This window comes from Punica granatum, chromosome 8 (assembly GCF_007655135.1).
Source record: "Punica granatum isolate Tunisia-2019 chromosome 8, ASM765513v2, whole genome shotgun sequence".
NCBI lineage: Eukaryota > Viridiplantae > Streptophyta > Magnoliopsida > Myrtales > Lythraceae > Punica > Punica granatum.
Genome location: NC_045134.1, coordinates 17885617 through 17901048, shown reverse-complemented (window position 1 = coordinate 17901048; position 15432 = coordinate 17885617). Strand labels below are relative to the sequence as shown.

The window sequence follows — 15432 nt, the reverse complement described above, 5'->3', positions numbered from 1 at the left end:
TCTCCTCCTTGCAGTCGAGAAGTTCTACACGGGATGTTCCGTCTAACCTGTTCTTTGGCCTCCGCAACTTGCATTATCAAAAGGAAAAACCACCGTTGCCTAATTTCCATCTCTTCGTCACTAGAGCTATCGTCATATCGCAAAGAAGTGCTATTCCTTGGCATATTGTCTTTCAACTATGCGCCTATAATACTGGAAGGAAGTTTATAAACATGTCATTTACGGTAAAACACAATAATTCATAACCATACAAAATAAAAAAATTCCAAGCACACATAAAACATAATCAATTCAAGATAACAAAACACACAAAACAAACATAGCAGTATGAGTAATGTCATAACAAAGAAAAAGAAATGAGATTATCGAAAAAGTTCAACTAAACGTAAAACCGTATCTCGAGCTCATTCAAGAGTCAGAAAGATGTTGTAGCCATTCCCTTCATGCGTCTTCCGCGTAGTACATGAAAAGCCTCCTCATTTTGTCATCAAAGAAAGCTAAGCTGCCATCTATATACGATTTAATTGGGATTGTCGGTTTCAATTTATCCAACTCCACCATGGCTTCCTCGATGTTATTCCTCTCAGTCTTCTCAGGGCTTGAAACGGACTTGCTTCTCTTTGACGATGGTGGGGTGCTCTTTGGCTTTCGTTTGAAACTAGCCTTGAACGAGTTCATGCACTAATGCAGTTGTGAGCTTGTCGATGAAGGTCTTTTATGCACTCGACATTGGGACTCAAATATAATAGGCTCTTGAACCTAGACGAGTCGTCACTCTCGCCAGAGCCTTCTTCGAGGTTGACATGTTGTTTATGCTTTTTCTTTGATGTTGATGGAAATTTCTTATGCAGCTGTCGTTCCTCATCTGAAGTCCTCGGTCGATTGGTCAAGGAGATGCAGAGAGCACCGGTAGTAGTTGAAGCACTGAAAAGCTCATTCAGCAGGCAGTAGTGCTTACAGCCTTTGGTTTGAAATGTCTTAAAGGCCCTATTCTTTTGCACGATAAAAAAAGGATCATTGAACGAGACACTTTATTAAATACGAAGCAACCATATACAGAGAATGTATAAACAAAGGACAAGCACATATATATTAAAATGAAGTAGTAATATAGTCTGCATTTTACCTTGAATGACTTATCGTATTTCTCAACTAATATTATTAGGAATTCAAGTTCACACTCAAAAGACAGGAAAAAGATTGATATAATGTTATGCGAAGTCGGCAAACGAAGATTGTACCTTAATAAACATATCCTATACATCGGGACTCACCTTGATAGTGTTGGTGTCTTCATCCTATCCGACTCCAGTATGGTCAAGCAATTCAGTGAATTGCTTGTACATGGTCTTCAGTCTCATCGCCTTGTTCTTTATCTTCTAGGAGCACAGTTGCTCATCGGGAAATTACTTTTCCATCTCCACCATCATCTCATCCTAATCCCTTTGCTTCCGAGATGTGTTGTGGCTCCATTTCAACTTGTCAAGCATGATATGAATGAAAGCCAACTCCATCTTATCAATCCACTTGAGGATATTCTCACCCTTAGGAGTTATGATGGATACACTTGTCGGAGCAGAACTTCCACACAACAGGCAAACAACATGAATAACATGACAGAAACAAGTTGCAACAAAACGTAATGCAATTTATAAGAAGTCAACCACATTGACATTAACTTAAGAAAAAAAACACACACAAAGCTGAAGTGTCCATTTAGCACAATTGAAGCCACTTGCATTTGCAAAGCATCATGTACCCCAAAAAGAAAGGCAAACATATACGTAAGTGTTTGGATTTCCCATATATTCTATTCAATCTTGCTTTAGATAGTGGGGAACAATGACATTGGACGTTGGATTTCAATTACTCAGCAATACAACAAAAACTAGTGTACTGTCTTGAGAGTTTTTTGTTTTTTTTGCTTTTTGGATGAACTCCAGCGTTTACTCTTCATTGATACCATAAAATGATTACAAGACCTAAAAAAGGCTCAAAATAGTACATATCAGGTCCACCCAAATATGGCAACACTAACCCCAGGGCTCACAGGCTCATTACAAAATTACAAGCTCATGTCTATTCAGATTAACCCAAAGAATGAAAAAACCGAACCCAGACCACAACAAGTCATTGCATACCAGAATACTACCCATGTCTACTGCTGCAGAGCATTTTGAAATTTCAGACGAAGTCATTGCAATACATATGCAACAACAAGGATAAGCACCTCTATTGACTATCAAAGATCGAACCCGATGTTGAACTCGGGTGGTGACAGTCACCATAAAAACAAATAGATAAGGACAACAAGTTCACAGAAACACACAGTGACCAGAGAAGCAAAAGCATCAACAACGTTATTCAACCGATAAGGAGAAGCCGTGAAAATTACATCGAGAGAGAGGGCAGAAGAAGCTACCTCGACTGCAGATGGATCTCAGAAGCAGAGGTCGACTGGGTCTTAAAGAAAACGGTGGCAATGAATAGAGCTATGGAGATGGGAGGCCCTCAACAAATACCTCAATCGAGAATCTTTGTCCTTTAGTGACAGACCTCAGTAACTCCGCCAATCTCTCCTGACAAAGGCGAGCTTTCTCTGTTCTTCGGACCGTGTATTTGCCCATCTTCCTCACGACTGTAGATTCCGCGAATCACTACCGGGCCTCCATTAATTTGTAAAATGGCGTATTGCTTGTCACTAATTTGCAATTTTCGAGCTCGATTAGATGGTTGATGTGCTCGATTTGGGAGGAAAATGGGTCTGATTGAACTGTGCCCTAAAACAAAGGAAAGGTTGGATAAGGGAGAAGGGGACGATGCTTATTATGCACTGTATGAAGATGACCCTTACCCAACGGTAATAATTGGCCACGGAGAGAAAATCAAAATATTAAAGCAGCGTGTGATAGTGACTGAAGTCCATGTCAAATATGTCAAATACATGGGGCTCACAATCTTCAAAAGCGATGGGTCACTCTGTCTTGATGCTAGTAACAATAAGTAGAGTTAAACATATTTTACTTCCCAAACAAACTATTGTGCGGATCTAAAGTGTCTTTTCCTCTTAATTATATTTTGATGGTGATAGGGAAAGGCAATTCCCTTTTTTTTCTTGATAAATTGGCAAGTCACTATTTTTTTCGGTCATTACAAGTTATGAGCCTAGACAACGAAATAGAAATCCTAAATATCTAATAAATGAGCATGTGTTGTCTCACCTGAATATCGAATTTAGAATCTTTTGATTATTAGATGAGAGCGTGCACCACTGCATTATATACTCTTTTATAAGTCAATTTTTCAAATTCTAAAAGGATCGTTGAAGTTATACCTTTAAAATAAGAAATTCATGCAAGAATAATAATAATAATAACTGAATAAATAGAATGCTTTTTAATCCTTCCATAAACAATGTAAAGGAGTAAGACTCAAGCCAAAAGATTACTGAAGATGTCGTAAATTGCTGACCGTGGTGTCAATGTAATATTCGAGGCTTGAATATTTCTGCTTTGAGGTCGCTTGAACCTATTGGGGAGTAGTTCCACATTAAGATATACTAAAGAAATTTAATATCTGTTGGATGGAACTGGGTCTCTTTCTTACTCCTAGGATAGATTAATGGTAAAGGCTAGCAAAAGTTAGGATAAGTCTAAGTTGTTAGAATTGTGTCTTTCCTAATTGGGACTTCCAACTCCTATTTATAGATTTCTCCTGTTCTAGAGCAGCTGAATTTCCTATTTTTGCATACCGGAGACGTCATGTCAAAAGCGATTCTCAACAGTTTATTGCGAGTCATGAAGTTCAAATTACATATTGTTTGTTTTAAATATACATAACGTGTTTGATATTATATGCTGTGTCAGGTTTGGTTCGAAGCCTACAGTTTTGAACTCAGGTAGAATGTCGTAGTAACATGCGAACATTCCCTTTCCAAGTTTGAATTTTGCAGCACCCTGAAACAATGGCGTATCTCTGGGGTTCAAACACACGTACATGAATTAGAATGTAATCCGAACGCCGCCGTCAAGTAAGTTCCAAATCCTGTCATCTCCTCAAAACGATGTCACTCCTCTTCAAAGGATAAGCTACACTCGTTTTTAGACTTATATAGTCATGTTACTGGTTCGATAACCTTTTCTTTTTTTTGGATAACTTACCGGTTCGATAATTTCCATGTGTGTCCGATGAATTTCTAGAAAAATTAAAATCATATTGGCAACAGATAAATTACCATACTGGGTCCTACCACAACCTTATATCCAATTAATTAGTTTCATCCTTAATCTCCATTAGGCTTTCTTTTATATATTATAATTTTATCCTTATTTGTTCATTTTTTTTGTTATTTTCTCTTATAATGGGTTCTACTGCCACTTTGTCAGATCATGGGCCGGGCCATAATTGGGCTGATCTCCATAATTTGGGCCGCCAATCTTAGCCCAATTAGCAGGAAAATTACATGGCGGCTGGGCCCATCAGCACCACTCCCTCGCGGCCAGTGCATCCAATAGACAATTTACCCTCAACAATTTACCTCGAGCCGAGCTCATCTTCAGTGCTCGGGTCAGTGGAGACTAACACGAGACGCTCTTTTGGCTGCTCTCGGACATATTAGGCTTGGGTGGTGCTGGCGCGCATACGAGTGTGAGCGCACATACATGTAACCTGAGTTATGATATTATATTGAATTTTCATTGAGCTCATACGAGTTTCGGTTCATTTTCATTTAAAAGTTCAAGCTTATAAGTGTTGGTATCCTAGCCTCATATTTTTTTCATGTGGGATTATAGTCCCAAACACGGGAAAGTAATTTATCCCCGTCTCTCGTTCCAACATCATATATCGATCCCAGGGAGGTGCACTTTTCGCCCCAATGGAATGTGAATTTTCAACCTTACAACCTTACCTCCCCGCTTGACGGGGAGGAGGTATTACTGAACGGACCTTACAACATCGGCGCCATCGTCCTCATAGTCTTGCGCTTGTATCCTTCGATTGGCGCTCCCAACTTAGGCTTCACCCAGGTCCCTTTTTGGATTAAACTGAAAGAGATGCCCATGCATCTCCAAACGTCACGTACCTCGCTTCTTTTCTCGGACAGGGTTCTTGACATTGAAGTGGACATGGTTCCTCATCCTCAAGCCCGTGTCAAGCTGAATCTGGAGGCCCCGTCGCTCCAGTCGTATGCCTGGTGGAGGGCCAGCAACTACATGAAGTGATTGTGGGGTTCAAGATCGGTGTTCCATGTAAATATTGTGGGTTCTAAGGCCATGACGACGTGGACTACTACTCCCCGGATGCGCTCTAGATCGATGAAGCTATGCGATAGACGCATGCAATAGCTCAAGAGCTCAGGCGATTGTCATTGAATCTGTTTTCATCCTCGGAACTACAGTGTATACATCAGCCAACGATGGCAGTGCTGACCACAAACGGTGGCGCAGACACCCCGCATTGGTAGGGACCTCTACCGACACGTCAACTCCTTCAACTGGACCTACGCCTTCCTTGGGATAAGTTCCACAGACCAGTATCGATCACCCCTTGGTTCGGCCCCTGACCTCAACGGTGCCAACATGACCGCGCACTTGTCCTCGTCCGTCCATTATTCGCCCTCCCATTACATTTAGCATGCGTCGTGGGCTGGCATTGTCCATGTTTCATGGAGCTGGGACCCGGCAGCCTAGACCTCCTCGGGCACCATGAGGATTTTGCTGAGAATTATCAGAGATCGGGACTTTCTTTCTGGACATGTTCCTTAACTGATGGTATGATCAACTTTTTACTTATCGACTCCCAACATTTTGATCGTATAGTTGAGTGCCTAGCTCTATACCACGTGCTCCTTTTGGGGATGGATCTGATACTATGTACCCCTTGTTCCGTCTGTTCCAAACTTATCTTGTACATGTTGTGTCTTCCATAGGATATATATAATGGTACAGGTCCATATAGTGTATGTAGATGTATGTAAGTAAATGGACATGCATTGCTCCTATATGGTCGGTTAGGATGTTACACGCTGCTTCGTAATCCGCATGTACTGCTGACTGACTTACCTATTGGCTCAAATATATAAATAGTGCTAATCATATTTACAGTTTGGCGTGACGATATAGACTCCATTTTCAAAGAAAGTCGAACGTGGAAGACTCGCATTTGCAATGTTTCTTAGCTTTTGTTTGTAAATGACGATAATTTCACCGATAGATGCAGAAAAGCCTATATTCAGACTTAGAATAAAGTGAGACTAAACGGAGATTGGAGACAGGGTTGATTTCATCCTTTTAGTGGTTAACAAGGGACTAATTCTTTCCCCAGTAATGAAACTAGTGCGGAAAGGAGAGGTTCATCGTTGGATTGTGATCAAGTCATGCTAAAAGATTTAAAGGTCTGACATATATTCACCTATATAAAGACTTCAACCGAAAGGAACAGATAGAGCAAAGTATTCATTCGATCTCATGCTACAGCAAATTGTTGCTTTACTGGCAATTATTTAGTGGCAATTAAATAATAGCTACTAAATAATGTACCGAGATAAAAGTTTCTAGCCATTTAGTGGCAATAGTTACAAATCCCTCAGAACAGTTATTCAAATATCAAAAAGGGTCTAGTATGAAATGAAAAAATGGACGCAAGTGCTCTCTTTACTCAGGAGAAGGATAATCTGCAGCGCTAGAAGAAGCGAGCGAATAATGACGATGGGCTATCTTCTGGAGGGTATCTGGAAATGGAAAAGGTCAAGGATGACAGTTTTGGGAGAGGAAACCATCATACAAGGAGACAGTTTGTGGAGAGGGGGAGTCCTCAAAAGAAGGAAGAAACGAGTTCGGGGAACCTCCGATTTCAGAGCTTGAAGCGTTCTTTCCTTTTGCAGTGGAAGCTGATGGATCGAATGATGAGGAGACATGTCCTAACATTCGTTTCACAAGGGATCAACTTCGTACCTTTTAGGAACCTTGGTGGGGCTCCCTCATCGTGAAGGTCCTGGGGAGACGCGTGGGCTATATGTATTTGAAGAAGTGTCTCATGCTCCTGTGGAAACCAAAAGGCGATCTGAAGGTCATCAGCTTGGGGAATGACTGCTATCTTGTGAAGTTTGAACACCGGGAGGATCGTTCTCACTTTCCGTGGATGATATTAGGGCACTATCTCACTTTGCGGGAGTGGGTTCTAAACTTCGATCATGAAGAAGCTCAAATTGCCAAAGCGGCTGTCTGGGTGTGCATTCCTGTGTTTCCATTGCGGTATTACAATGGAAACTGGCTCCAAGAGATTGGGAACCATCTGGGTAAGACGGTCAAAATTGACATTGACACGGAACAGTTTGAGAAGGGCAATTTCGGTCGTCTATGTGTGGAATTCAATCTGAACCAACAACTCTGAGCAAAGTTTAGGGTCCTCGGAAGACATTTTCTCATGGAATATGAAGGGATTCATCTGGTATGCTTCGGCTGCGGCAGGTATGGGCATAAGCAGGACTGCCCCACAACTGATCTTGCTGCTGCTAAGAAGAAAACGATAGAAGGGGTACTGTGGGAGGAGCTCGGGACAGCTGTAGCAACTAAGCCAGCCAACAGTGATTCAGCCTTGGCTACTAGACTGGGAATGACCTCCGCAACGATGACTATCAAACAAGCCCTTAGGGATCTGTTAGGTCCTTGGATGCTTGCCCAAAAACCAGGGCGGAAATCAAGGAGCGGCTTGGGAGGAACAGTTACGAACCAGGAATCTACTGGGAAGAATAAAAGAAAGGCAGTGAATTCGGCATCGTGATTTGCTGTTATGGATTCCACGATTGGCAAGAGAAGAATTTTCAGGGGAAAGAGGCGGATTTTGTGGCTGGTAGTGTTTTTCCGTACCTGTAGATGAGGAATTCTCTCATGCTGCAGTGGATAGGAGACCAATGAGACAGTCGGGTCAGGTATTGCTGATGGTAGGCCTCGAAGGAGCCCGGCCCAGAAGGAGACTGAAGGTTGTAGGTCTGTTAGAGTCCCGACCCAGAAGGGTAGTTAAGATCCTGCTAGAGCTGTGACCGGCTCGGTCAAAGTTGATGGGAATAAGGAGGCCCCTGTTCCGAGTAGTTTGGAGTCAATTCCAAGCATTCTGCCCAATCCATTGCAAACGACTTGGGAGGGGTAACCTTCTCGAGCCCCTGTTTACGGAGTGGGTGCTATGGAGGGACTGGGTCAACCCGGTGATCGCTGCACCACCTGTGGATGGGTATGGTTCGAGGGCCCCGAATCTGGACCCGGACAATACTGCTCGGGATAGGCAGATAAAGTAATCGGACATGATGGTGGAGGATGCCATCCAGCCATCTAATTCGAGTGTTGACGAAGTAGTGCCTGAGTAGCAGTCGATTTTATTCAACCAACAGGATAAGGCTCTGGATGGCCTTGATGTCCAAATGCTGGACTGAGCTCTTAGTGAGTTGTGTCCTCTCATTTCCATTTTTCTGTTATTATGCATATTATGTTGGAATTGTCGCACTGCACATACCCCTGTGTTTTACTCGAGCAGCTAGGGATTTTATTCGTTCTGACCGTCCAAATGTTTTTGTTGTTGTAGCACGTATTAGTGGATCGAATGACGATACAATTTGTCGGAAACTCAGGGATTTCTCTTATATCCATGTGGAGGCTTGAGGGTTTTCGGGAGGCATATGGGTCTTTTGGAGACCGAACAGAATCCTTTTGACTGAGATCCGAAGGCATAATCAGGCGGTTCACTTGAAAATTGAATATAATCGACAATGTTGGTTTCTAATGGCGGTATATGGACATCCTGTTGAGGAATCTCAACGCGAGCTGTAGGAGTTCCTCAGATCGCTCTCTTTTGATGTTATGGGACAGTGGCTGGTCATTGGGGATTTTAACGAGATTCTCCATCCCAGTGAAAAGAGTGGAGGGGACCTTCAATCCAATGCCTGCCTTGTGGTTTCGGGATACCCTTGAAGATTGCAGTCTCATGGATTTGGGTAGCAGCGGGCCTCATTTTACTTGGAGGGGCCAAGAGTTCACGGGTTATGAGCAGGTAGTATTCAAGCGGCTTGATCGAGCTGTTTGTAATGCTTCTTGGAGAAGTGCTTTCCCCGAGGAGGCAGTTCGGGTGCTACCTTGTTTCAAATCTGGTCATCATGCACTTCTGTTGGATATAAGCGGTTTCAGACCAGACCAGCGGGTTCAGAGGCCATTTCGTTATTTAGCAGCCTGGCACACGCATTCAAACTTTCCTCGAATGCTTCAGTCTTCATGGCAGTCCAGTCTGAGCTTCGCTATGAACCCAGTAAGTTTTCGTGATAATGTACAACAGTGGAATAGGGAGGTCTTCGGAAATATTCAAATACGTATAGAAGGGTAAAGGCTCTGTTATCAGGTGTTCAGTGGGCATAATACATTCAACCGAACCCCTTTCTATGTCGACTGGAAGTGCAGCTCTCTTTGGAGCTTGAAAAAACCTTAGCACAAGAGAAAGTCTTATGGTTTCAAAAATCTCGAAGTTGATGGATTCAGTGCGAGAATAAGAATAGGCGTTATTTCCTTGCAAAAGCTATTGTTAAAAGGAAACAATTGCGTATTTTGATGCTGAGAGACGACTCAAGCTCATGGATTATTGAGGATGAACCATTAAAGCCTATTGTTGTTTCTCATTTCCATTCATTGCATGCCCCTCTGAAGGACTATGAGCTTGAAGAGATACTTAATGGCTTTGCTGGGAGGGTGGTTACCGGGTTGCAGGGGCTCAATTCTCCTTTCTCTTTGGAGGAGGTGAGGAGAGCTCCATTTGAAATGCCACCCTTCAAAGCCCCGTGGCCGGATAGCTTTCAGACAATTTTCTACCAACACAACTGGAATATTGTGGGACAGTCAGTCTATGATTTTATTCGTGGTGTTTTCAAGGGAAGTGTTCCAGTTGCTTTGTTTAACGACGCTCTCATTGTCCTTATTCCAAAGGTTGAGCTTCCGGAAACGGTGCATAATTTCCGACCCATAAGCTTATGCAATGTACCGTACAAGCTCATTACTAAACTGGTGGCTAATAGACTTCAAGGTTATATGGCAAAATTGGTTTTCCCGAATCAGGTGAACCTTGTCGTGGGCAGGCATATTCAAGACAATATTGTTATTGCTCAGGAGATGGTGCACACTATGAGCAGAATGCGGGGAGATAAGAGGTTTATGTCTATTAAGATAGATCTGAAAAAGATCTACATACATATAGAGAAGAAAATATGTGTGCAGATTGGATGGGATGCTCGGAGTGCTCTTCGTTTGCCCGTACGAACTTATTTATATCAGTCCTCGCCGATTGGACTTGGACCGCTGATGTTTGGCGATATTATTGGGGTATTCTTATCCAAGCTTTGTAGTTCGTAGTTTTTCCTTTTGTATTGGGGAGCTGCTTATTTATATTATGTTGATCTGTAATGGCTGAACTTGTTTGTCTAGTTTCTTATTGCAATTGGTGCGTGGAGATCTCTGAGATTTAATTGCATTTCAGATTTTGTGATTAGGAGACATTTTTCATTGGTTGAGGCCGTTCACTTAAGGGAGGAGCAGGCCTATATGTAGCTGTTGCAGAGTAGAATGTGAGAATTGTTGAGCAAAATGTTAGAACTATGCTTTTATTTTAATGCAGTGCTGAAAGCTGACTAAAATATTTTATCTTACTGTCAGTAGATGCCCGAAGTTCGTAGAGGATTCGCTTCAAATGTTACAGTCATCCTCGTGGCTTTTCCATAATGCTTCAATGAATTTTGCTGGATTGTTCAAACAACAAGGATATGAAAAGTTACATTGGGCGATGATGGGGTTAAAGTGATTGAGTTTCTTTTAGTACTTGAATTGTAATTCATGTGGAAATTGAAGTTCATTGTTCAAGTATTTCGCAATATACTTTCTTGCTTGTGACAAATTAATCCAAGTATATTAGTTTTGGAGTAATAGAAGATTCCATTCTATGGTTACGTATGTGGCAACTATAAAAGCCAGTAAAAATCATTTGAATAGTACATTGCAAGATTATGGCCAAAAAAAAATTTACATTCTAAGATTTAGTGGCAATTGTAATAGCTACAAAAATAGCCATTAAAAGTATATACCTTTAGTGGTGATTATTTTTATTTTTACCAGCAATTGTATGAATTGCCTCTATAACCTTTAACAACAGTGGATCTAATGGCAATTGATTAATCGCAGGTAAAGGTTTTTGCAGCAATTATAATTGCTACTAAATGTCATAATAACACCTATAAAAGGTCATTTTGTACTAGAGTTAGCAGAGGGAGAAACTTGGTGGGTTATTGCTTGAGAATTCTATCTTCATGCTTGGATCATCACTCTGGAAATCGTAAGTTACTTGTATCCTGTAAAATTACAAAAACCAATATTAATCAACCTGGGTTAGTTCAAACAGTTCGGTACTTGTTCCGCTTAAATAAGATCTCAAGTTTGAGTCTTTGTAAATGCAGAAAATCAAAGTTCGGAGAGCTTTACCCTTCGTGGGCCGACCCGGCTCAACGGGATTAGTCGAGGTACAATTGGAATTTTGAATATCTGAGTGCACACCGAAAAAAATAAATCAATATTACCCATTATAAGTGAACAAAACTATATTTGCACACTAAACCAAAATGATTTCAGTTCGCTACAAAAGAATATTTTGCCATTAATAAGTAATAAATAACAGATAGTGGCACCAAAACAAATGTACTCGTATGATTTCGTGGAGGACATGACGGGTTGCATGATTCTTTGAGCACAAATCAAACCAAAATACAAAATAAATCATGAATTCGTATAGTTATACCTGAAGAAACAGAACAAAGAATGAAAGAGCTATCACCGCAAGAAGAACAATTAGGCCTATGAATGAGAATGCACAATTATTCGATTAGTCCTATATCATCGCACCCTTGTCCCTACTCAACCCCAAGTCTATCGCAAAGCAAACATAATATAGGCAGGGAATGCCAACACGCCAATATATATATATATATAATCCCTTGTGGTCTCAATTTTAACCAATACTTCAAAAAATTTCTGAGACAACCTAAATTTTGACTTTTGTTTGAAATGTATGCCACTGTCGGTTTTTCATCTGAACTTGATGGACGGAAAAGTCCCACCCCATATTTTCCATCAAGTTCGGAGGGAAAATCGACAGTAGGCTAAATTTGAGACATAAGTGAAAAGTTAGGTTGTCTTAATAAAGTTTATAAGGATAGGCTAAAATTGAAAATACTCCAAAGGTTAGGCTACATGAAGTTATTTCCCATTTTATGCATGTCTATCAGTCTATACACTTGTAAACATTGTAAAAGTGTTTCAATTGGGTATGCTGAAGGAGTCCTTATAGAAAAATATACGTGGAATAATTAAAAAAAAAATTACCGAGCATATAGACCTATATTTAATCAAAAAGCTATAGTATTAAGTTGATAGGTGTTGGTATTACTGTTTTTTCACCAACCCCGTATATACCCATGATTTCTTTACCAACTCTCCAATGTGGTACATCTTAACACCTGCCCTCAAGCATAGTGTGGATGGCAGAGTTAATCATCCAGTATGGAAAATCGTTTCCTAATTAAAATCATTCTATCATGTCATTTATGCTTCTTCGGCTTGTTTGCTTGTTCCTAAGAAATTTAGCTTAGATCGATTATTCATTAAGCTTTACTTTGCCTTTCCCTCTTTCTTCGATCTCAATTACCTTCGTAAGCTTTCATGGAAAACTCAAAATCCTAATAACAATATCTCAATCACCTGCACAATGCTTTGTTTTTTTGTGAAATACTGAATCTTATAGAATTGCTAACTACTTCACGACAAAAAAAGGGAGAAAAAGTCTGGAAATGTCAATGGATCATATATAATTGTATAGAATGTCAATTCGTCTTTCACAGTCTTTGACTTCCTCCAGAGAAGCATATCCTTTAAAGATAATTCCATGTAGCCCAATGTTTGTGGCATTCTTAATTGTAGCCTATCTTTTAAAAATTTTGTGAGCAAGCATGTTTCACTTCTGTTTCAATTTCAGCTTGCCATCAATTTTCCATCTAAATTTGACGGTGTGACGTGGGACATTTCCATCCATCAAGATAGAAAATTGATGGTGGGATACATTTGAAACCGAAGTTAAAGGTTAGACCACTTCAAAAAAATTTGAAAGTATGGGTTAAAATTGAGACAAACTCAAAATGTTGGTTGTCTCATGTTGTATATCCTTATTTATTTCCTCCTTTTTTTATCATTGACATTATATACGTTTAAATGCTTTTTTGTTTAATTTTTCCTTTTTCGTAGTTCATCTTCATTCAATACCATAATTACTTTTTTATTCGCATATTTTTATCAAAAATATAGTTTATTAAGAGAAAGTTTAATTTTCAATACCTATTAGTTTCTCTCTATTTTTTTTTCAATTTTACCTTAACATTAAATGTCTTGTTCCTCATAGTTCTATTGCTCAATTTTCAAAATTAACAACAGATTAATAACCACATCTATAGTACCAAACAATTTAAAAAAAGGTCAAATGGTTCATTTAGTGATATCCGTAAACAATACAAAAAATACAAAAACAGATAAACAACTAAATACATAGAACAAACTATATAGTTTCGTATCGGTTATTAGCCTAAAAAACTATAAACTTTCCTCAAATTTTCAGATCTACTAATTTTTTATTTGTGTCCTATAAATTCACAAAATTTCGCTCTATTACTATACCTACCAAAATGTCAATTCCTCCGTTAAAGATGCTAATGTGGATGATATCAGTGCTAACTTGGCAAACGGAATTTGAGTTGGCATTTGTTGTTTCCATAAAATCACAAACTTTTAAGTTTTTCCCAAATCTGCCAATTTTTTGATCCACAAAATCACAATTTTTAAAAATTTTCCCAAATCTACCATTTTTTATTTTTATTTTTTCATTATTTAATAGAAAACATATTTACCTATTTAATATTGAGATTTTTTAATTCTTTTATGGACTTGATAAATCAATTTGACCCACATGCAATTCTCATGAGCGCTTATGAAGATGAGTCCTTGAGCCTTGAATCACGAGCACCTACAAAAAAGGGGCGATCGGGGGTGGTGACCTGGTTTCCCTCTCTGATGTTCAAGTTAGGGTGAGGCTTACACTAGAGCAAATAGTGTGTAATCCTTTAACTATGGAACATACCTAGGTATTTATAGTGAATTGAGGATATATTTGATTACCTATTAAGGATATCTCGCAATATCTTCGGTATATCTCATGGTTCGACTAATTAGTGAGGCACATCTCACATGCTTAATTTTCTAGCAAGCCGCATCTCATAACCGGGCCACTTGGCCCACATTGCGCATGGGCTCAATGGGCTTTCCTGGCCCAACTAGCGTCGAGCCCTAGAACCTGTTCCTTAACAAATTCTTAGGTGTATTTACTTCTAGGTGTATTTATTAATCAGTCTCACTTGACATTAAAAAAAATGATTTAAGTCAGTTTTATAAATATTTAATTCTCGAATCATTTGAAATTTAAATAGGTTTTGTATGTAGTACATAACAGTCCTCAATTGCTGGATAGAGTTTGCATTCATTAGTAGGAGGCATGTCAATATATGCAATGATGGGAAGTAGATGGCCTAGCTATCAACAAAATCTTTTTCTCAATTCTTGCTTCCTAAGTAAACAAAGAAAATTCAAAGTGGGATGGAGCCCACGTTGCTTAGTAGAGTGCAGGTCCATGTAATCCATTGATGGGAAGTCACTCCAGTATCCTAACTACCAGTACAATTTTTCCTAGCTCCTACCTCCCACATAAATAAAAAGAAAAAATTCAAGTAAGTTTGCGTGGTTTTTATTTAATTAGGCGGTACTATATTTCGTTTAGCATAATGAAATTTTAAGGGTTTCCTACACTATTAGGTATCCTATTTGAGGGAATTATTATACTTAAGAAAACAAAAAGAGAATTCGACAAGCTAAACGATCAGTTGACCAGAGCTACTCTAACAATATATTAGATTGACCTGTCCCCTAATAAGTGATTGCAAACTTTCCACTTCTTTTTTTTTTTACATGAGAAGCATGAATTAGGAAATTCAACGAATAGCTAATTGTGTTTGGTTTTAGAGTTGAGTAGAGTTGATTTTTGATTTTAATTAGTTTGTAATAATTATGTTGTTGAATTATGAGAAAAAATATGAAAAAATAATGAATAGTTGAGAGAAAGTAATGATTGTGTTGTTGAATTGTGAAAAAAGTATTGAATAATTGAGATAATTTAGTATTAAAAATTAAATTGAATGGTTAAAAAAGGGAAAAATAATAATTGTGCTGTTGAATTGAAAATAAGTGAAGTTAAATGGGATAGAGTTAAAAGTAGAGTTAAAATTGTTTTGTAAAATCAAACAAAACATACTAGAGA

General features: G+C 39.3%; 1 protein-coding gene and 1 long non-coding RNA gene across 4 annotated transcripts; one reads left to right on the top strand and one right to left on the bottom strand.

Annotated features, from left to right (window-relative positions):
- Nucleotides 1–249: 249 nt before the first annotated feature.
- Nucleotides 250–2828, bottom strand: LOC116187493. Of its 3 annotated transcripts, none has more exons than XR_004152072.1 (3): nt 2423–2828; nt 1275–1581; nt 250–992 (listed from the first exon to the last, which is right to left on the bottom strand). It is a non-coding gene; the product is annotated as an uncharacterized LOC116187493 (long non-coding RNA). The 3 variants fall into 3 exon arrangements; XR_004152073.1 differs by having other exon boundaries at nt 250–987; XR_004152071.1 differs by lacking the exon at nt 250–992 and having other exon boundaries at nt 1112–1581.
- A 5956-nt stretch (nt 2829–8784) lies between these two features.
- LOC116188792 lies at nt 8785–9369 on the top strand. Its single transcript, XM_031518262.1, has one exon. It carries the CDS (start codon nt 8785–8787, stop codon nt 9367–9369), a length of 585 nt encoding a protein of 194 aa, XP_031374122.1.
- Nucleotides 9370–15432: the final 6063 nt, after the last annotated feature.

Excerpts from the sequence above, each read along its gene's own strand:
- LOC116188792 (XM_031518262.1), top strand. The coding sequence starts at position 8,785 with ATGGACATCCTGTTGAGGAATCTCAACGCGAGCTGTAGGAGTTCCTCA.